A 21,975-nucleotide genomic window follows, 5' to 3' on the forward strand; every position below is an offset into this window, starting at 1 on the left:
GGCAAGGAGGGAGCTCTGCGTTCCTGCAGCACAGCCCCGTGGGCTGGGTTTGGGCAAGGAGGGAGCTTTGTGTTCCTGCAGCACAGCCCCGTGGGCGGGCTGGGTTTGGCCAAGGGCTGGGGGTGATGATGCGTGTTCTCTCTGCAAGTTTTTATACCCTTGCTAGTTAAAGATAAAGAGCAGATTCCTGGCTCTGCTTTATCTTGGAAATATGTCATAAAAATAGATGTGGGCATGCTATCAGCTTCTGCTTCTTAATTATTGGAAACAGAGTAACTTAGAGCAGCTTGGAGTCTACTTGAAATTAAAAAGTGCCTGATACCATGTTATGATGAAAGTAGAATAAAAGAGCCAAAAGTTTTGTAGAGAGCCCCTTAAGATGGATTTACTCATAGGCCTGTGATAGGTCAATTCTTTACCCTCCCAGTCAGCTTCGGTTTTGGAAAAATATCTCAAATGAATGTTGGACACGCACAAAGTTCTTTCATTTTGCTTCTGTCCCAGGAGCCTGACAAACATAACTCTTAGAGCCAGGAGTTACAGAGAATACTCTGACTACACTAAAGTCTCAGGAAAATTCCTTTGTTTGTGTGTATATTTGTTTTACCTCACCCCGTTGTCAAAAAAGAGAGCAAAGGGACTGAGGCTGAAAGCATTATAATGGCTTTGTTAGCAACTTAACCTTGTCATAATTTTTGTAGTGAACACATAATTAAGGAGTATAAAATTAAAATTGTATTGTAATTCTGAAGCACTTATAGTGTGGCAGAATATTTAAATAATGTAAAAGACTGAATGCAAATCATAATATGTCCTTAAAAACCCTGGGGAAATGAAGCACAATTGATTTTAAAAAGCGCTACCTTTCATGGTGACAGCCAAACATATCAAATGGTGCATCTCACTTGACATCTTAAAGAAGCAATTTGAATTATTCTGAAAAGCTGGCTTATCCTGTTGTAAAGACATGAAAGAATTATCTGTTCCAGGTTAGTCAAAGGCAGATGGTCTGATGAAATATCAAACCCTTGCATTTTTCTTACTAGCTCATTAATACAAAGTAATAGTATCCAAAGATTTCATACAAGTAACAACTATAATTTTTAAATACAGAAAGGAACGAGGAAGAAGACTATTTGCTACCAGCAACATCCAGTTGATGTCAATGTGGGGTTTTTTCACCGTTAGCTCATACAAATAAATCTCTTGCTCTGCCTAAAAATATATTAACCAAGAAATGCAGCGCTGTTGTCTACTATACCAAAGAATAAAAATTAAGTCAAGAAATATCATATCACAAAAATGAAAACAGGACAACACAAGAGGGAGAAATTAATGCAATATTTTATTTTTAGCTGAAAAGCTTGGGTGAGAAAATGCATATTTATAAGTGGTTTAATTAGCTGTACCACACTTCTAGCACAAGTCATCAGCCCATAGGAACTGTCATGTTTTCTCAGAATGCTGTTGAAACCCATAGTTTAGAAATAAACAAAATGAAACTTGTATTCGGAAATGAGTTATTAGTCATAAAAACATCTAATTAGTTTTTAGAATTGCAAAAGTGGCACAGTCAAGTATGGACACGAGAGGGCTTGGGCTTTAGGAAAGTCTCGAGTTCAAGGGGACATTGCTTCCACTGTGTGAGAAGCGATGCCCTCTGTGGCATTGATCATACTCCTGTCTCATGTCATTAAATCCAGTTCTTGGCCCTGCTGCACAATTTTTTGCAATCCTGAGGGAAATATTTACATTTATTTTGCTTCAGTTCCTGACTGTAAGAAAGGCAAAACGAGTCTTTCTTTTTCCCTCTCTGAGTCTCTTTAATTTGTGCAACTGTGGGGCAGAAAGCCACGCGTGATTTATGGAGGACGTTAAAGATGTTGTAATTACTGGCTGCAGATATTTCCCAACTGCATATAAATACCTAGGGGTTGTTTTGTTGGTCTCCAGGGGAGCACAGAAGAGGGGAGTCCCTTCTTGCTCAAGAAGGGCATATTGCCAAGGAGTAAAGAATTTCCTGCTAAAGACAATTTCTGGATCCTCCTCTGCTCACATGGAGATGGAAAGGGTACAGAAGCAGCGAGTCTGAGAAGGCAGACAGCTGATCTGTCAAATGTCCTAAGCAAGCTCCTTCAGCAAACTTCACAGGAGGTGACAGGGTTCTGACATCTCGAAATGATTGCTGCATAATTTGAAACACATCTGTTCATCACTGACATTTAGCCTTGGGTAACACTAACATCATAAATACCTTTTGATAAACCCCACTGGAAGTATTCTGGAATATTGTTGTTAGGATGGGACAGAACACAGTTGCCCAATGGAATTGATAGACATAATTTCTGCACCTGAATGACAAACCTCACATCAGATGTAAAAATTAGTTGAATGTCTTAGGGTAATTAAAAACTCAAAGAATTTTTGTGGGTAGCATGTGTTGAAACAAAAACAACCTTGGTTTATTTTGTCTGATGCTGATAACTCTGGCTAGTCTGGTTTTGCTAATCAGTACAGTCAAAATGCTGACAAATTTGGAGTGGCAACACTAATGCAAATAATGTAGCTCAAGCCCAACTTAAGCATCTTCACAAAGGCAAAGTACAGGTGGAAAATTCAGCTTCGCTGGTAAAGAAAAAATAGTTACGTGTTGAAGACTGCCAGAAAATTCAAGTTCCTCAATAATCCAACACAGTTTTGAGAGCATCCCAGCTCACCCAGCATTCAGCAGAGCTCTCATGAATGAGTTTTTCCCCAGGAAAAGGCAACAATCAAGTGTTTTGCTGTACCTTAAGCTATCCTGCTTGATGCATGGTGAATTTCGATAATACAGTTCCTCTGTAAAACTTGATACACAATTCCTGCTCCTAAGCAGTCTTTTGGATGTGCTGCTAAAATGTTGTTTAAAAGTGTTCTTCAGGAAGGCAGGACATGTCAGATAACACCATTCAAACTCTGCTTATTTTTATATTTAAAATATACACAAACTCCTGACATAGAAGCAATCATGCTTCTGAAAGCATGCAAGTATCTTTTTCCTGGACAAGTATACACTTTTAATACACTTTTAATTAATTTTATCTATCTATGCTCCTGGTTTTCTCCCCCCTGCCCCTTTTTCTTTTTCGTATTTTCTTTAGTTTTTCTCTGGTTTTAATATATCTTTCTCCTATTTTTTTTGCCTTTTTTTTTTTCAGTTGCTTCTCTTTGGGCGCTCCTCCTAAGACGATAGTGTTTCAAATGGGAGTTGGTAAGGTCTCTTTTTTCCTGTTTTATTATTTTTCCCTTTCACTGTGAAGTATCACCACACTGCATGTGTGTTACTACTAACACACATGTTAGCTGTCATTGGAATTACAAATCAAAGAAGTGTAACTCCCCTGTATGGAGAAAAGCTGACAACATTAACTTGGAAATAGAGCTCGTGTAGTGGGCTGGGCAAACTTTCCAGAATCTCTTGAGGGAGCTTTGGAATCGGTTGCTGCTGACTGCAGTGTCTTCTTCCAGCTGGTGAGCGTTGCCCCAGTGGACAAGCATGGCACTCCTGGCTGAGCCTCAGCAGAGGGCCAGGGCTTGCCACATGCTCGGCTGCACAGTCCCACACCCACAGAACACAGACCTGCCAAGGGGGGAAGAGTTGAAGGAAATATTTTTCAGTATGTGGGCCATTTCTTAGCAGCAGCCTAACAAAATCAATAGAAATTCTCTTCCCTTCATGGCAGGTCAAAGCACGAGTTCCAGTAGACTGAGAACATAAAGTGTGTGTTATGAAAATATTTTTTTTAAAGAATGACTAGTTAGTGACTAATTATTAAATGTTAGGATGTGTTTGCCTTTATGCCCACACTCCATTAGCATTTTAATTTGGGACAGGAGCGTGTTTCTGAAGGGAATTGCTCACTCCATTTCCCCCACTTACCACACTTGGGTTTACATGACAGAGTGGTGTAATTTTGGTTAAAACTAACCAAGAGGTGTGCTCTGTGCTCCAAAAGTGTGTCTAATATCCTGCAGATGCCAGTGGGTGCCAGGGCCATGGGCTGAGGTTGGAGTCAGCCAAGGGCACCCTGCCCAGGCAAGTAGGCTGTTGTACTCTGCAGAGGTGTTTCTGATGTGCTGGATGTAGGCACGTGAAACTGTAATTTAGGAGAAAAACTCCGACATTTCTTACCAGTACAGGGCTACAGCCCTCCTCTGAATTTCAGATTTGATATCTCTGATTTTTGGAAAGGTCTGACTGCAGTGCTGAGCTGTGGAAATAACTGCAGTCCATGAGATACCCAGGTACTGCCATGAAATTAGGCTCTTATTTACCCACTTGCTTTAAGGAACACCATACCATGCAAAGGTGTTTTGTGTATTTTTTCCTTTGTACTTTTTTTTTCCCTTTTCTTTTTTTGTCTTGGCTGGTTGGTTGTTGTTCTCCTCCCTCCCCACCTGTATCCCTCCTCACCCACAGATCATTAGATTGTGACTTACCTATTTCCATTTTCCCCAGATATTATTGTGACTTCTTCAGCTCCCATGCAGCCCCTGCCTACATGACCCAGATGCTTTTTCCAGAGAAACTCAACTTTTGAAATGTTCCCAGAAATTTCTGTATCAATATAGTTCAAGTACGTGTTGCCTGGTTTGAAAGTTCCCCTGCCAAAAGAAAAGCACAGGTGTTCTATAACAATGAGGGGGAAAAACCACCACAGTACAGGCAGAAAGGAAGATGAGCTGTGGGATACTTGAGTTGAGCTTTGAATACCAGTATTATAATTTTTACGTTTTTTATAGAGTTACAAATCAGAGAAGTCAGGAAAAATTTTAGCTTAAGGCATGTTCTTAGAGTATATGTTCCTTGGGGAACATACAGGACTCTTGATGCAAAACCAGATCACACAGATCTGAGGCTTCCAGCTCTAGCAGTAGCAGATCATGTCTCGGGTCCAGAAACAACAAATGCCAACTCTCTGCTGACTAGTCATTCAAGCCATGTAGCATATATATATATAGTGCACTTTTCACTCAATCCTTTTTGTAAGAATTAGAAAAGAATGTATCCTTGACATTGACATTTTGGTTGATCTCTTCCTCCACATCAGTACTGCAATTTTTTGGCTTCCCTGAAGCTATTGTGGTGGTGCTGAGTCTACCTCATCTCTCCCAAAATTATTTATCCTGAATAGCTGGAGGAAGTTCTGAGGACTAAATGTCATTTTTTCCCCCTTTGACAGAAGTCTGTGGTGAAGATACCAGCTAGGCAGATTGGTGAAGGACACAAAGTCTCAGTATTAATCTTACTTAAGAAAGCACAGGAAACAACATTCCTGCTTACACAGGGAAGTGATCATGGATCCCAAGACAGGTTCAGTCTGTCAACCTAATCTATAGTCTTGTTAGTACCCAAGGAGGAGATAGCTACTCAGAGGGATTTATATACGTATGCAAATTACACAGCTGCTTAAATTCCCGTGCCTTTCAGGAGGAAAACACTGTATTATTTAGCACATTCTTTGTCAGTATTGCCATGGTTTATTCTGTAAGTTATTTTTGGAAAATAAGATCTATCTTCACATAAGTCCAAGTCAAAAAGTTCTGTCAGTGTTTCTGGTTGCTCTCAACCATGAAGAAAATTGAAAATCACAATTTGTGCCTTCTGTGGCATCACTGTTCACTGTAACAGAACACACATCACATTAACCTAGAAATTACTTGTACGTGTGTTGCTGCAGTTGTGTATTTATAACCGAAAGTACTCCTGGTACAGACCAGTAATGGTGCTGTTTTCAAACACAGAGGAGGTTGGTTTTACAATTTTAAGGTATGTTCTTGCCCAGGGTCTTTTTATTGAGGTTTAAATTCACATTTGCTGGAAAAATCCAGGCGGAGTGGACAGGAATCCATATTCCAGCACGGTTCATAAGAAAGCTGCAATTTTCTTACTCAAATACTCCCCAGAGGAGGGGGTAATTAAATGACTGTACATCACACAGCTCTTTGTCCTCTCAGAGAACACTAAATCATGTTTGAGTCCAGCAGTAGCCACAGAGCTTTTTGCTCTTGCCCAATTTGCCATGCTAACCATCAATCCCAGAAAACAAAAGAAATACAGAGCAAGAGAGACCAGCAGACGGATTTTTACCACAATCTGTAGCACAGGGAACTTCAACCACTTACCAGCTACTTTTATTACTAGTGTACATCACAGACCATAATAGAACAAGATGAGGCATGTAAAAATAGCTGCGTATATATTCAATATGACAACAAAGATAGAGCCATTTTTTCAACAGTCGTATTAAACTCACTTGTCAATTGTATATTTTTTCCTGATCCCATTAGTTCCAGTCAAGGCGACATCTATATTCCCCTTCATGACTTCTGTTGCACATACTTTGACGTGTATCTCTTTTCTCCAGCCTTTGAAAGCAAAATCAAATCGATCATGGTTGTAAGGAGATTTCTTTCTTAATGGCAAAATTTCTTGTGTGTTTCAATGTCTTCCAGGGAAAGGAAAGGATTGCACAAATGTGCTTATAAGCAAAAAAAATGATTTTTTTTTTTTTAAGGAAAATGTTCTGTGCGATTCTGGTAGTTTTAATTTCTTGACAGTGGTCTAAAATCACTGGTCCAGTCTTTGCCATCCTCCTGAATCTGCTGAGTATTTAATCTGTCATGGTCAATACTGTACTTTGCTCTTCCACTTGGCCTCACTGTTAATTTGGTGATTTCTTCCATTTCTGAGCAGTTTGGGCGGTCGCAGGGGTAGCACATAAACTCTCAGCTCTGCAGTGTGGCCCACTGGACTACTGTGGTAAAGACATATTAAACAAAACCTTCTGTTTTCCCAGGATGATTCTGATCTACATACAGAGTGTTTAGGGGTTTTCTTGTATCTGTCACAGCCCAAAAGCTTTCAGATCATATCATCACCCGTGCCTGTCTAAGGCAGAAGAAGGGCCTTGGATGCAACAGCATATACTGATTTCAAGCAACTAGGGTTGGGAAGGTTTTGTACTGGCTTTAATTCAGGCTATTCAAAGAAGAATCTCTTCCCCCAATTCATAAGGTTTAATTTGTCTTTCAGGCTATAATTACTATAAACTCAACAGCTTGCAAATGTTGAAATCACTGTATTCATTCAGACTGGAGAAATAGCATGCTTCTCTAGAACTTTTTTACTTTTTGTTCTTATGAAGGTGCAATATAAGATTTTTTATGCGCTTCCAGCATAACATTCCTCCCACCTTCAGCTGTACAGAATTTTTAAGCTATGATGTAATAACCAAGTTTAACTGAAAGGTGAGGATCATTTGATATATTTCCACAATTATCTCAGCTTTCCCAAATAATGCTGGTACTACATGTTCCTAACACACCTGAAATTCTAGATGTGTTAGTTAATGAGTGCCACTCATTAGCTCCAGCAGTTCTCTGCAGATGTGTAAGGTCCTTTTTCACGCATAATTAATTGCCACTTTAGAATACACCACCCAAAACGAGCACTTACGAGCATAGGGAGAGGAAGCCCCCGTGTTTAAATAAACTTTTTGCTGTTCTTTTTCAGTTTTATGTAAAAACTTCTCAGCATAATGACCCATCAGTGGGCATCCTTCCTTTGGACATGGGAAGCAGTCTCCCTGGGGGGAAAATAACAATGTGCATTACCAGACATTTTCTGCTTTAATCTCACTTCTTAAACCTTAAGAAATTATCATATTTCAGCTTTTTCCCAGCCTTTTTTTTGAAAAGGTACTTGCTTCTCAATTGAGATCATATCTTCAGTATTTATCTGTGTGGTGGAAAAAAGAGCTGAGATGGTCAGTCAGGTTATTTTATCTGGTTGGAAATCAGAGAGAAACAGGTTGAAAATCTGGCCTAATTCCTCGTGGTCCTGCAGAAACCATAAGTAAATACCTTACTGCATGTTGTGCCTTACTACCTGATCTGTAAAAGACAGGTAATATATTCATCTTTTACAGGGTCCATTGAAAGGTTTTCTGCCCTACAGATTGGGGATGTTTATTTTTTATACAGTGAAGCTTTTCTGAAATCCAGGGGCTGTCCTTTTCATGATGGGCTCCATCAGGTTTAGATGGACTTCCTTGAACCAGAGGAGCCCTTGCTGCTGATCTACCCAAAAAGTGAGCCCAGCCACTTTTTCCCATTACCCTCTTACTCACTTCTTCATCTCTCCCTTTGTAATGGTTTTAGATGTTTATATTTTATGTCCTTTTTTATCTAGATTTTTTTTTAAGTTTGTTGCTTTTAAATTTGCCTGGTTTTGAGTGTGGTTTGGATGAAGGTGGTCAGTGGTTCTGCACAGCCCACCCCCGTATCCCATGACCCTGAATGTAGAAGTTGTCCCAGAAATTATTAAGAGAAGAAAGGCAGGACTATAATTCCTCAGATAAATATAAACCCGATACTTACCAATACAAAATCTCGGTATGTTTCACACTGATACCCAACAAATCCACTTGGAGTGATAATACTCTCAGCATAATACCGGAGACTTCTTTTATGCCCACATCCAATGGCTCTATATGCTGGGGAAAAAAACCCAAACAACAGGTGAAAAACAATTAAAGCTATTCACTGACATAAAGTCCATGCCAAAGCAACATTTGTTGGTCTACATTTCTCAAAAGCATTTGCACAAAGAGTGACATCTCAGGTAAAAAAAAAAAAAAAAGAAGGGATAATTAAAAGACATTCAAAGGGTGAATTATTTGGTTTTAGAGTAAAACAGTGTATTTATGCTTACATATATTTTTTTCGATGGGGAAGAGGTAGGTTCTACCAGAGGTGGACATGCACCAAGGTGGACCTCGTGCAGCCTCCCATCCTGTATGTGGACTCAACTGCTTTTACTTTAGCATGAGAAACAAGGAGGATTTAGGAGAATTTCCTTTTGATATTTCAAAGACTGAAAGAATTCGTAGCTTAGGTTTTGTAAGGCAAACAGTAGTTACTTTGAAGTAGTTTTCATTTGCTTACAGTTATCACAATGTGGTACTTTGTAAAACCACAGTTTCCACTAATTTCTAGAATTAAAGGTAATTGTAGTAATTATTTTAAATTTAGTGGCTTTTGGTGTTTTTAACCTCTAGAAAATCTGTAGTCATTTAATAGAGACTCTGTGAAATTCTCTGAAAAGCCAAATGTATGGCAGTGTGTTCTTGATTTTGTCAGAACTATTTAAAACAAGTACATTTTCCCATCGGAGTGAAATTTATAAGCAGCCAGTAAGAAAAGGAGGAAATGCTGTTTGGGTTGTATTTACAGATCCCTTGTAAAAAGTGTTGCATTCATTGACGCTGAAGTCTCTCCTTCATCAAAATACAATATACTAAAGTTAGGTTGGTTGTATCAAAGTATGCACTGTTCTGCTTCAGCGCATGGTGGGGGCTCATCTACTCCCAGGGGAAGTCTTGGAGGCACTGAAGGAATTGCAAGCTGGCACAGTTTACAGTGAAATCAGAACTACCCCTACTGTCAATATTTGTGCATCTTAAAGATATACCAGTTGGTGTTGACCAATTGACACATTGTTCTTTGCATAAGGAAAGAAAAAAAACACAAAAAACCCCCTCTGAACACTACTTGTATGTTTTTCTTGATAATAATCTGCACTGTCAAGGCTTCCTGAGTATGTTTTCTTTATAGCTCCCTCTTTAATTCAGAAGGGTTTGTGCTTTTAACTTTAAAACCCTCAGCTCTTACAGTTGGCTTAAATTGTGTAAGTGCCAAATTCACTTAACAGCTATACTCTCCCTACTGCATTAAAAACTGTAGAAAAAAAATTACTAAATATTATTTCTAAAGCACTTCATACATAAAAGCACTACATAAATGTAAATATTACTAAACAGAACAGAGATGCACAATGCAAGGTTTAACCAAGAGGCATGAGTTAAGGCTGTCTTTATTTTTATGATCTGCATGAACAACAAATTCCATCTGCTCATGTTCAATAGAGCTGTTTCTCCTTCATGACAAGACATTGCAAACAGTCTGTGTGAAATGCCTCTTGAAAATATTTATTTGTGCTGAAAATTCAGACATTTTTATGCAGTCCAATTGGAAAGTGTTTTGGTTCCAAAGGACTTTCAGTTCTCTTTGTTACTAAGTTCTCAAGCAGTTCTAAGACAGAGCATTTTTGAAAGCCAATTATTTAACTAATGGTAGGGATTTCAAAACATTTAGCTGTGAATAACAGATGTTCTCATTTCTGTAGGTTAGGATCCGAAGACAGGATTTTGTGGATCTATTGTACTGGATCCCAGGGTAATTCTGATTAACTGCCCAGTTTTCTTTGAAGAACATGAACTACTAATGGAACAGTCATTTTATCATCTTTTATATTTCTAACCTTGAGCTGTTTCCTTTGAAGATACTAAAGCTTAATGGCATGGATGAGTCCCAGTAATATTGGGAATGATGTCTTTCAAGGGAGAAGGGAAGCTCAGATTTTAAAATACTAATTTTTGGATTAGCCTTAAATGAAATTTTACCAGTCCTTCATGTGTGGAATTCCCACTGAGATCAATCTGTCAGCACAGTGGCAGGCTCTTATAAAGCTTCTGATGAACAATTTTTCATGCTTTAACTGAAGTTTCCATCTGGAATTTGCCTTGGTTAGTATAAAAGAAAATTTGAGGGTGTTTCAGAGGCAGCTTTAAATGTTCCATTTTTGAGCATTGTCTCCCTCTCCCAAATCCGAGCTACATAAATAACATATACATTCAAAAGGCTTTACCTTATCCTAGTCTTTATTTCTAACTGTAGCTTACAATGAGGTATTACTTCTTTAAAATACATTTACCTCTCATAAGGTCATTGACATTCCGAGTTGCAGGAGGTACATGAAGCTGGTAGCATCCTGGCATCTTCTTCCCACCATTTGGGTAAAAATCCAGGTGACCACAAGTCTGCAGAATCCCTGGAGCTGAAACGCACAATGAGTGCAGGCCGATCACTCTCAGGTACACTGTGGCCCACCCATGCATCCATGGCAGCCTTTGGGTGAAAACTTACCAAAGTCAAAGAAAAGATGACCAGCATGAGTATGAATTATATCAACAAATTTTGCGTCTGAAGGATCCAGCCTAACCATTGTGGGAGTATACTGGAAAAGAGGCCCAGCTGGATCCAAACCTAAATGAATGGAGATACATCCGATTGAGTAAATAATACTATATGTATATCATCACATACAGGGTGTGTATACTATATGTCATTACACTTCTGCCTTTACTCCACATGTAAAACCCATTTTGTGGTTCATGGCCAGTAAAACAGTAGGGTTTTAATAGAAAGGGGACTGGAGACATTGTAGCACTGTAAAATGCTGATGGCTGCTTGGCCTACTTTTGGGGGAAAATGTTATAAGAAGAGGTTTGTTGGGTTTTGGTTTTGGGTTTTTTTGGATGTTAGCAAAAATATGAAATCTTGATATGTTACTTCTGAGCATGTAGATTTGTTTAAGAAATTTTTTTTGGCCACAAATCCAAAAGGTCTTAGTTGAAAATGGTTCCCCTTCACTTCAGTGTCAGTGAGGTCCCCTCGGAGATAAAGACAATACATCTGATCCCAGTTTCCCTGAACTGCTTATGTGAACTGCTTATTGTGTACATGGCTTAGACAAACCAATGTCTGTGCAGAGAAAAGAACTGACTGGAGGAGAAGGAAAGCAGAAAATAATGAGTCTTTAAAAAAAGCGATGTGTGAGTGTGTCGGGATGCTGTGTCTCTTTGTGCGTGGCTGTGTGACTAACAGCTTTTTTCATTTTCAAGGTGTCCATGGCTATTTACCATCTTATCCTGCTGGGGTTTTATACCATCTTATCTAGGGGGTTTAATTTTTCATTTCAGATTTTCAAACTTCTGAACTGCTGAAAAGTCATGTTAGAGTGGGTTTTTAAAACCAAGTATGACAACGAGTTGCTAGTGTTTTACAGGTCTGTTATTCCACATATAATACAGCATTCTCTTCCTATTCTTTATATCATTACAAATCGAAACCAAGTGCTCCCTGGGGCCTATTGAAAGTCTTTTTTCCTTGTGACCTGTGAAAAGTGACCTCTACTTAGCCCCAGTCAGGGCAGTTAAGCCTTTTTGGTCTGTTGCAGTTGAGTCTTCCTCAGAGCTTTAAATGTTGATATGTGAAATGCTGGTGTTCCACAGGAATGGCTTATCCTGTGACCTGGGTGACGTCCTGTTGTCTGGTCACTGTTATTTATGACAAATCAGCGCACTGCAGTCTGTATTGTGTGTTTATAAATGAGCAGTAATTCTTCAGTTTCATGAAAATATAAAGTTCCATCAGCAGGAATAACTTCAGTACCTGTAATTCTTCCAATGCCAGGTTTCCTTCTCCCTGCCTCCCCAGCAACGTGTGCTCCAAGACTGTGGCCGATGAAATGGATATTGGCAGGAGAGTAGCCATAGTCCTTCTGTGAATATGTATGGAAAGTTAAAAAAGCAGTGTGGGAATACAAGTCTGTTAAACTGCAGCATGGCCCCATGCAGTGCCAGGACACGGATAGGGCAGTGGGTGATGGAGGCGAGTGTATTATGCGGAAAGTTACAGTTATGGGCAATGGGATCTCTACCTAAAGAGAAGCAATTCCCCACTCATCCCACCTCTCTCATATCACACCTCTGTAAGGAAATGGCCCTTATGATAGAAAAGAAGGACGATGGAATTTCTGCACATGAGTCCCTACATTTGCACTGATTGCTTTTCCAAAAGATGAATGAATCCATTGCCTCACCCCTGAAAATGTCTGTCTGTTCAGGATAGGAGTCTGTGGTAGAGGAGTTGTGCCTTTGTCAGGCCATACCATCTGTGTGAATCTAGTGTCCATCCTGTTATGGATATGCTCCACCACGCAGGTCCTTAAGGATGGAGAGGACCATGCCTGGAATGCTGCTGGTGTGCCAGGCTCAGCTGAGCTTCAACAGGGGAAGCCTGATGTTGGCAGCTGCAGGAGAATCAGTTCTCTCTGCTGCAATTCAGTTCCTGCAGGAGGCAGCGTGTGTGACCCGCAGAGGGATATTTAATCATATTGGTCCTCAATTACCACTCTTGACCTACCAGTTTTGTTAGACAGTCTCCAATCTGATGTCTTATCCAGTAAAAAGTTCATCCAGTAAAAACTTTCAGTAACTATGGCCTGTAAGCCTCCAGGGACATGCTTATCTGTGGTCTGGTGCTAAAGCAGGTATTTCCATTTGTGTGGGATTAGAGCCCTTTAATGACACGTTTAGCTATGTAACCAACTACCTCTGTGTTTCCTGGCTATATTGAATCAAACCTAAAGGTGCCACTCCGAACATGAGCTTTACCATACAGACTACAAACTAGTTTTCACATTCCATAGATACTTTTACCTCTAGAAAGTTCACCAGATACTCCAGCTCAGCCCCCACAATGCGGACGTTGTTAACTGCGTCGGTGTACAAACCACTGGAGCCGCCTCTCCAGTCAGTCAAAATGCAATTCACATCTTCAGTGTGAAACATGAACTGGTGGGAAACAAGAGAAGGGGAGAGAAGAAGAAAACCGGTATTAATTGCAGTTGTAGCAGGTCCTTAAGGATATATATGACATAAACAAGTATATTTTGTTTAGCTATAGCAAAAAACCAAGCTTTGTTTATGCAACTGATGAAGACACCTTTAGTATATCAATTCCTACTGATGCTGAAAATCAACACAGGGAGGCAGAGTGGAGCCAGTGATTTGAGCACTGCATAAGGACACAGAATCTTTCTTCAGTTCTGTTTTCCATTCCAGATGTCTTGGTTGGATTTAGGGTACCAACTTCTCTTAATGACAGTACCCTAGTTACCAAAAGAGAATGGTATGACTTCTTTTTTATTGCCCAAGTTCTATTCCTCAAATTTGTTATGTTTGGATCATCTAAAAGGATTCTAAAATTCGTGTGCGCCTGCTTGAACTCTTCAGCCTCAAAGTTCATAAATGCTAACCAAAATCTTTAATTTATACACTTCTACCAATGGAACTTTCTGATTTTTTTTTTTTATTCTGAAACAAGTTCATTTTTAAAATGTGCCTGAGTAAAATAAAACCAATCTGCTGAACAAAGCCTTTTGGTTTTATTAGATCAAATGTCTCAATCAAACTGAAACCTTTATTTTGACCTTTTTCCTGAGGTGAGAAAAATCACTCTTTTCTTTCCACCCTTATTATTAGCAAGGAATTGAAAAATCAATTAATTACAGCTTTCCCTGTGGAGGTGAAGGCAGCAAAAGGGCATTCAGTAGAAGGCTGAAGTGCACTATACTCATAGCTAGGAACAAGGGGGTGGTCATGTGGAATTGGGTGTCATTCTAAGTTTTGTTCCCCTTCTCTGAATTAACAAGAGAACAGAGGTGTAAATTTTACATGGGAATTTTAAGCCACTTTTTAAGATGTGGATATTTGGACTTGCAAATACAAGTAAAATGACTGTCAGACGAAAGTCATCCATACCCTGCACATCCTTGTTATCCAGGGGAGATCTGCTCCGGCAAGGTGGCCGTGGATAATGAAGCGAGTTTTCCTGTGTGTTCGGAAATTCGAAGCTTTGATAGTTGAAGGATTTGTAGCTGAAATTTTCTGTGTCAAAGAAACCAAACAACCAACAAACAACACAACAAGGATGTGACTGCTCCATCCCAGTGTACATTTTGACAAAACCCCAATGGTTAAGGCATAATTGTGGACTCTGAAGAGATGAGTCTTGTTCCTCACTGACTTTCTAGGGGGAATCAGTTAATCACTTCAACAAATTATTCACTTCCTCTAGTTAATTGAACTAATAATATGGGCATCCCTACACAATGCTTTGAGATATACTGGTACAACACTGCCACTAAGTACAAGATTTTATCAAACACAGAAATGCAAAGACAGCATCTTCTGATAGGTATTATGTGGTTGACTTTGAAACTATATCTATTTTTCTTTCTTTTTCCTTTGAAGATAAGACCTTCATTGTTAAGCTCATTTATATTTTATGAGAAAGCCCACCAGGCTTACAAAGTCACAGACTATAGGTATTTTGGGGTTTATTGAGGAGAAATCATAAACACCTTTACTGTTTATGACTGCCATTTCTATAAAAAACCACTATTAAGCCTTTTTCATGTAATGTAAGCCAACAACACCACCAAATTGCCCTCCCTCCCTTCATATTTATTTGCTTCATTTTTCCTGCTCTTTGTCTAAGCAAAATTCACACTCTGTGGTGGTCATTTCTCACCTTTCACCAGATTAGTCTATAGCTCCAAGAACCTGCATCATGTAAAACCCAGCCCAGTCCAGACATGTCCAACACCTCAAGCATCCTGCTGTGAGCTTTTCCCAGTACTTGCTGATTCCAGAGGAAAGGGCTGACACACTGCTTGTGGCTTTCAGTACATTCCCATTTGATGCATCCTAACCAGTCCTACAGACTCCTTTACGCTACCATCTGTCACTGTGTCATAGTCCACAAGTTTTCAAATGTTGTTGATAACTTCACCTTTTTCCATCTTTTCCATAGGGCTCCAGAGTCTGCTGTCTCTATATTTTCCTACCTGATGTGTCTTCAAGAGGGATAACCTGGTTCAGTTCTTCAAACTCTCTCCATGCTATGTCTTATCAAGTCTTTAGCTTTTTAGCATCTATTTTCCCTCAGTCCCAGTAAAAAAAAAAAAAAAAGTTTTAACATTTGTCTATTTTCTTTGTCCATACCCATTTCATTCTGGTTTTGGTTATTTCCTTCTTTTTCCACATATGATTTCACTTTCTCCAGTTTGTCTTTAGTCTCCTGTTTTCCTTTCTAAGCCTTCCTTTAATTTTTCACCCTATTTTCCTGACCCTTTCTGGTGAATATACATATTTTCTCTTCTGGTCTTTGCTCTTAACTATCTATCTGTTCTTAGGGCTCAGTGTTGGCAACCACATAAGCAGAGCCTCTGAGACTAATTGTATGCCCTTCAGAGGACCCAGTAATCATGCATATGAACAACATTCCTGAGTGGTGTATATGGGCCTGAAACACGTTTTTAATCTGTAGAAATGCAGGAGCCAAAATTGAATTTTTCTTTTCTACTGCCTTCCCTACCTCTAGCTTTAGAATGCTAAACCTGAAACTGTATTTGGGCCATTATCTTACTGTAGAGAAGCCTATAAAAAGATCCAAAATTTCTCAGATGACTCTCTCATCAGAGAGCTGAAATGAGGAAAAAGATGGAAGAAAATTATTATTATTATTATTATGTGTCTAATAAAATTGAGCCTTTTCCTGGGAGACTTATAAGCAAAAATACAGAATAAAAGAAAGAAAAGGAGAAAAGAAACTATCCCTATAATTTTTTGCATGTACTGTATACTGTCAGTGTTTAAAAACAAAGCAGTTTTTTACTTGGTATTTCATCATGTTGTCTCTAGTGTAAAGAAGGAAGTTTGTGTTCACATCTTCTGGAGAGCTGGGCAGGCCTGCCAGTTGTCTTCCTGGGATCCCAGCCCAAGGCGGGCTATCTGTAAAGCATCCAAGCCTCTTGTAGCAAACTTCCCCTCCTGGGGTACACAAAATAAAATGTTAGTGTTCTGTGAATGTAATGGGTTCTGTACAAGAAGCTGCCTGGAGAGTGTTTATACCAGTGAAGCAGAAAATGGGTGATTCAGATCAGGTTGGCACTTGTGTGCATTTTTCATTAAGGGACTTGTTTGTGCTCTGTAGCAAGGATTTGCATTTCAAGACTGATTCCTGCTCCAAACATAGCCTAGAGCTCAGCTTGATGAACTCAGGAGAACGCAGGATGTGTATGGTCAAACATATTGTTTCCGGCCCTTGGAAAAAGACAATAAAATCTTGATCCACAGAATAAACCAGCTTTTGCTGCCAGCACAGAGTAGTCCTTGAAATCAGTCATAATGCTTCAGGGATTATCTAAATTGTTATTGCTTGTGTAACAATTCATGAAGATGTAAAAGACCCCCAAAACATTAAAACAGATACCTCTGGTTGCTCCACAACGTACATTAAACATCTCCCTTTTTTTTTTTTTTTTTAATCACCATAAGATTTTAGTGGAAGCAATGAAGTGGAATTTGAGTGGAAGCTGAAAGCAAAGCACAGCCTCAGGAAGTGAGGTCTGTGCCTTAAAGACCAGTTTCCCAATTTCTGTTGCAGTTTTAATACAGTAACGATGGAAATATGACATGCGGGTGTTGCAATTAATTGTCATCCTTACACATTGTTACAGCACAACAGTTGTGAAATCCCAAATAATTTTTATTGCTATTAAAAAGACACTGGAAACAACGAGAAACTATTGTTACCTAGGACAGGCTCATAGTCCACCAGACCATGATTTAATCCGTAGGAAATGCAGGGGTAGAACAATATATACTGGAAATACAACTAAAGAAAAAAAAGGATTTAATTGCGGAGCTGCGGGTAGAGAGTCCACAAGTGACTCAGGCATTTTCACAGGTGTGTTTTCTCTGATATTGGCGAACTTTTGGACTTTTGAGTATTTTTGTTTCTCTTTGTTCCATGTGTCTGCCCCTGTTGAAACTATTCCTTCCTATTGGTAAAGAGGTGTTTTGGTCAAAGACTATTTTCTTGTTCTCTGCAAAGTGCTGTGAAGAGGAAGTGCCTGGCTCTCATTACCAGGGTTGTAGCTACCATGAATGCTGGTGTGGGTTGAGGGTGGGTAGGGGAAAATGTTCTGGAAGAATTTCAGTATCAATTTATATATAAAAATACCTTCCAAATTCCCATTTTGTTAGATAGCTGCAGAAACCTTTACAGACTTAAAAAGTAATGGCTTAAATGTGCAAAAGACATGACATAACTCAGTGGTCCTAGCGATGGAGTACATTAAATCCATCCCAAAGAACATCTCTTTTCTACAATATAGATATTCTACTGTAAGCTGCACATAACAACTTTTACTGTTTATATATTTATCAACTATGTGTCTCACCTCTGGCTGCATTGAGAAGAAAAAGAGTAGTAATCCATACTGCAAACATCTAAAGTGAATAAGAGCACAATTCAAACATAACTGAAATTAGAGTCTGGAATTCACCTTGACCCATTAAAAAAACCAAAACAAAACCAAGCAAACAAAACCAAGTCATAGTGGCCATAGGGGTACTTCAGTCATTCACTGAGTTGGATCCAAAAGAAGCAACACTTCTTTAAAGATAGGAAGGTTTCAAGAAAATAACTTTGGAATTATTTCTGTTTGTCATGGAGATTTTGCATACGCAAGTTATCTTGTTAGCATCCTTAAAGATAGTCTTCCTGACCTTGACAAACAGGAAGCATTTTTTTTCTCTAGAGCTGCAATTTATGGGCAAGTAAATTAAGTTCTTAGAGCATGTGCAACAACATATTTTTACAGAGCAAAGTTTGTCCTAGGATTTAATAGAAAAGTTACTCATAGAACTGCCATTCAATTATTGTATTTAAAAAAGAACAACCTTAATTTGTATTTTCAAATCATATGGATAGCGTTGGAAACTCATTTTTATCATTGCTATCAGCCATGTGTGCTTATCAGCTGTCATCTGCCTGATTACCTAATCCCAGCTGATAGGTAAGCACCAGAGTAAATGGAACCCATCATTTACTTCAAGGAGATATAGAGGAAGTCTTTTAAGTGTAGTCTCACTACTACCACTAGTAACTTACCTTCAAAGAAGATAATTCTTTTAAACACTAATGTCGTGCCCGGATCATCCAATGAGTCTTGCACAGGCAGAACCCTGAATCTCTTTCCTGATCAGTATTCCCAGTCCCCTGAAGTCCACAATACACTGTTAGGAGCAAAGAGTTCATCCCTGTGAAACCTATTGCAGGTTCAAGCAAGTCCTGCTTCCATCTCCTCCCCGTGCAGCCACTCACCAAATACCCCACACCTTACCATGATGAACCTTATTTCAGTTCCTTAGGTGTTCTTGGCTCCAGTGTGTCCCATTTTCCCGTGGCACAGTTCAGACCAAGTCCTTAGGGTTCAGCTCTCCCTGCTCGTGGCCAGCCTTGCAGAAGCTCTTTGAGGAGCCTGGAATGAAGCAGGACAGTGCTGCGCCTGCCCTTCAAGGGCACATGGTGGAAGGATCCTCAGCCCAGCACTGCTCCACAATGCAGGTTCCCAGCTCTGGCTGTGACTGTTGGCTGGTGCCAAAAGAGATCTCCTTCTGTCAGGCGTGCTTCAGCTGAGATAACACGGACCAGGTCAGACCAGTTGCGCTGTGACTCGACCTATTTAAAGCCAAGTTTCAAACAGGATGTTATTGTCCTCCATTGGTAATTATTTTTCAAGGTAAAAAGTGCTGGGAAGTGTGATGAACAAACACACAGCCTTTCAGGATCAGCAGGGCTGCTTATCTGGGTGTGATGCTGAGCTGGGTTCAAGCCGTTACCCAAGAAAATGCAGAAAGAAGAGAGAAGTATGAAAAATGATAAAAGAATTAAATTGCTCGTTCTGTCACTTCTTAGTTCCTCATCTTGTAGATCTCTCATCTGTAATTTTGCTACTGGATGAATTACCTGACTTTTCTTTTAAACAAGGGAGAATAGTTCCTTGGGCAGATTGTCACCACATTCAATCACCATGAATCTTCATAATTAAATTATATTAATTGCAGTAATTTTATTTTTTAGCATTTTGATAATGATGTCATTTCACTCAACATTTCACGCTTTCCTAGAAAACTTTGTTCCTGTAAGTTATGTGGGTCTTTCCAACTTAAATGATTCTATGATTCTGTGTAGACACAAATGAGAAACTTGCATATCTACATTGTAATGTTAAACCCCTTAAGTATACAAGGGGACACCTCCTAAGGCAAGGGTGTATAGAAAGGGGAGACTCCCTTTTGGTATAATCCTTTCCACTGACTGATGGCTTATTTCACATTTAGCACATGCCAATATGAACAGGGTTAAAGTGATTCTTATGAATGCTAGGTACAAAAGCATTTTCAGGCTTTTCTTCTTTTGTTTAGCTGGCCTTGAGAGGTTAATTTCTTCAGATGAAAGCAAATAGATGTTCTAACTCTGTGGTCTGTATCCCTAGCAGAAAATTAAGAAGAAAGGTTGGTACATAGAGAGTTTCTTTTCTTAGTCTTCAGGACTAAGTCCAGAAAAGTGTTGGAAGTAGTCACATTAAAATGAATTTGAGTTATCCTCTGCTCGCATATTTAAAGTCTGTTGTTAGGATGCAAGTTGGTTGGTTAACCAGTCACTCACAGAATTCAGTAAACGTAAGTGAAGAAATATTCAAAAGATGCACACACACAAAAAATTGCTTTCAAGCTATCCTGGGTTATCCTGGGCAAATCTGGATTCAGGGATAGCTAGAAGAACTCCGAGCTGTGATATATGGTATACTCAGACCTGGTGAGCAGGTGCTCAGATCTCTGATATAGCATTGCATTCAAAGAGACTTAATGCTTGGGTTTTATATCAACCACTTACAATTCATAGGCAAAGTCAGACAGGCTGATTTATTAGAATTTAAGGGTCCCACAGGTAATATCTAGTCTACATTACCTGCTTCTGATTTAATTCCATTATATATAATATTGGCCCAAAACCTCACTTCATTCTATATTCACAATTCCTTCACAATTCAGAAAGAAAGTTTACTGCAGAAACAAGTCACTCCAACTTTTAAATTCATCTAGTTGATTCAATAAATTATTCTCACTAATATGAACTCATAGATTTTACCTATTCAGAGTATTTTGGTGCATATGTTCTCAGGGTAGCTCAAGAAATGTGAATAACCCACTACATTCGGAAGCCTTTCTGAAACCTGGTATTACAGTCCCACACCATACCACAGCCCCCTGCTTCAACACAGACTCAACTGCAGTGTGGTGGTGACGATTTCAGATCACTTACAAGATTCAGTGACATTGCCAAGTTAAAATTAAAACAACAACATTTTTAAGGGCTTTTGATTTTACCTAAGATGAGGACATCGTTGTCTCACATCCTAGGTGTAAATGTGTGCTATGCGATTCCTCTAAATCATTATTCCAGCTAGTATTGAGCATCAGCTGGCATTTAACTTATCTAGGCTCTTCTCAGAGCACATGAAGTGACTATTTAGTGATGTTCATGCTGCCTTTCAGCAGTCAGTGAGACACGACTGCTCTCCTTCAGTGTTTAGGACAAGGTTACTGGAAGAGCAAGGTATCTTCGTATTTGTAAGAAATTAGTCAGAGGATTTACTCCAGCTGACAGGCATGAAATAGGGTTTCTATGCTAATTTACTAATACCAGAAAAGCTCATAGCTCAGCAGCATTGTTAGATGTCAGTACTTCTGTGCTGGCTTCTAGAAAACTTTGCACTTTAACGAGGTAAACTACTTCAGTATTATTCGGGACCTGCGTAGGAAGTAGCAAGCCACAAAATGCTGACTCTCCATCCCTCAGAAGTTCCTGAGAATTTCTCATCCATGAACTTGTCCAAGCTGTCCTGAACTTACGCATACCTCTAGCACCCCCAGCATCCTGTATCAGGTACATTCTAATTATGCAACTGTGAGGAGAATCATCTCCATTTGTCTTGAGGTGTGGAACGCCAGCTTCACTTCATGCCCCTGTTACTAATGTGGAAGAAAATGAACAAGTCATCTTCTGTTTCCTTCTCCATGTTCCCCTTCATTCTATAGATCACATTCATACCCCCATCTCTTTTCAGAGCTGACTTCTGTTTTTCTTTTATGTACCAGAGGACATGGGAAACCTACTGCTTATTTCATCAGGCTAGAGAAGGTGGACATTAGTCTTTTGCTCTCCATTACCAAAACCAGTAAGAAAGATTCCTTCTGTCCTGAAGTTTTATCAATGAATGTGTGTTTTTCTTGAGGGAGGAAGTGGCCAAAGGTGGAAGAAGGTTCTTTCTGCAACTAAAACACAGCTTTGTGCACGCCCTCCTAAAACCTCCCTTCTTTAGTAATATCT

At 39.3% G+C, this 21,975-nt stretch overlaps 1 protein-coding gene across 1 annotated transcript; it reads right to left on the reverse strand.

Annotated features, from left to right (window-relative positions):
* Window positions 1–3,555: 3,555 nt before the first annotated feature.
* Window positions 3,556–21,501, reverse strand: LOC113978592 (pancreatic lipase-related protein 2-like). The gene is made up of 12 exons (XM_027705653.1): window positions 21,498–21,501; window positions 16,408–16,562; window positions 14,490–14,615; window positions 13,386–13,520; window positions 12,337–12,445; window positions 11,029–11,148; window positions 10,817–10,939; window positions 8,422–8,537; window positions 7,499–7,628; window positions 6,297–6,408; window positions 4,480–4,644; window positions 3,556–3,619 (listed from the first exon to the last, which is right to left on the reverse strand). The coding sequence occupies exons 1-12, from the start codon at window positions 21,499–21,501 to the stop codon at window positions 3,556–3,558; spliced, it is 1,359 nt and encodes a 452-aa protein (XP_027561454.1).
* Between the last annotated feature and the right edge of the window lie 474 nt (window positions 21,502–21,975).

Source organism: Neopelma chrysocephalum, unplaced genomic scaffold (genome assembly GCF_003984885.1).
Source record: "Neopelma chrysocephalum unplaced genomic scaffold, ASM398488v2 Primary Assembly neopelma1_347, whole genome shotgun sequence".
NCBI classification, from domain to species: Eukaryota; Metazoa; Chordata; class Aves; order Passeriformes; family Pipridae; genus Neopelma; species Neopelma chrysocephalum.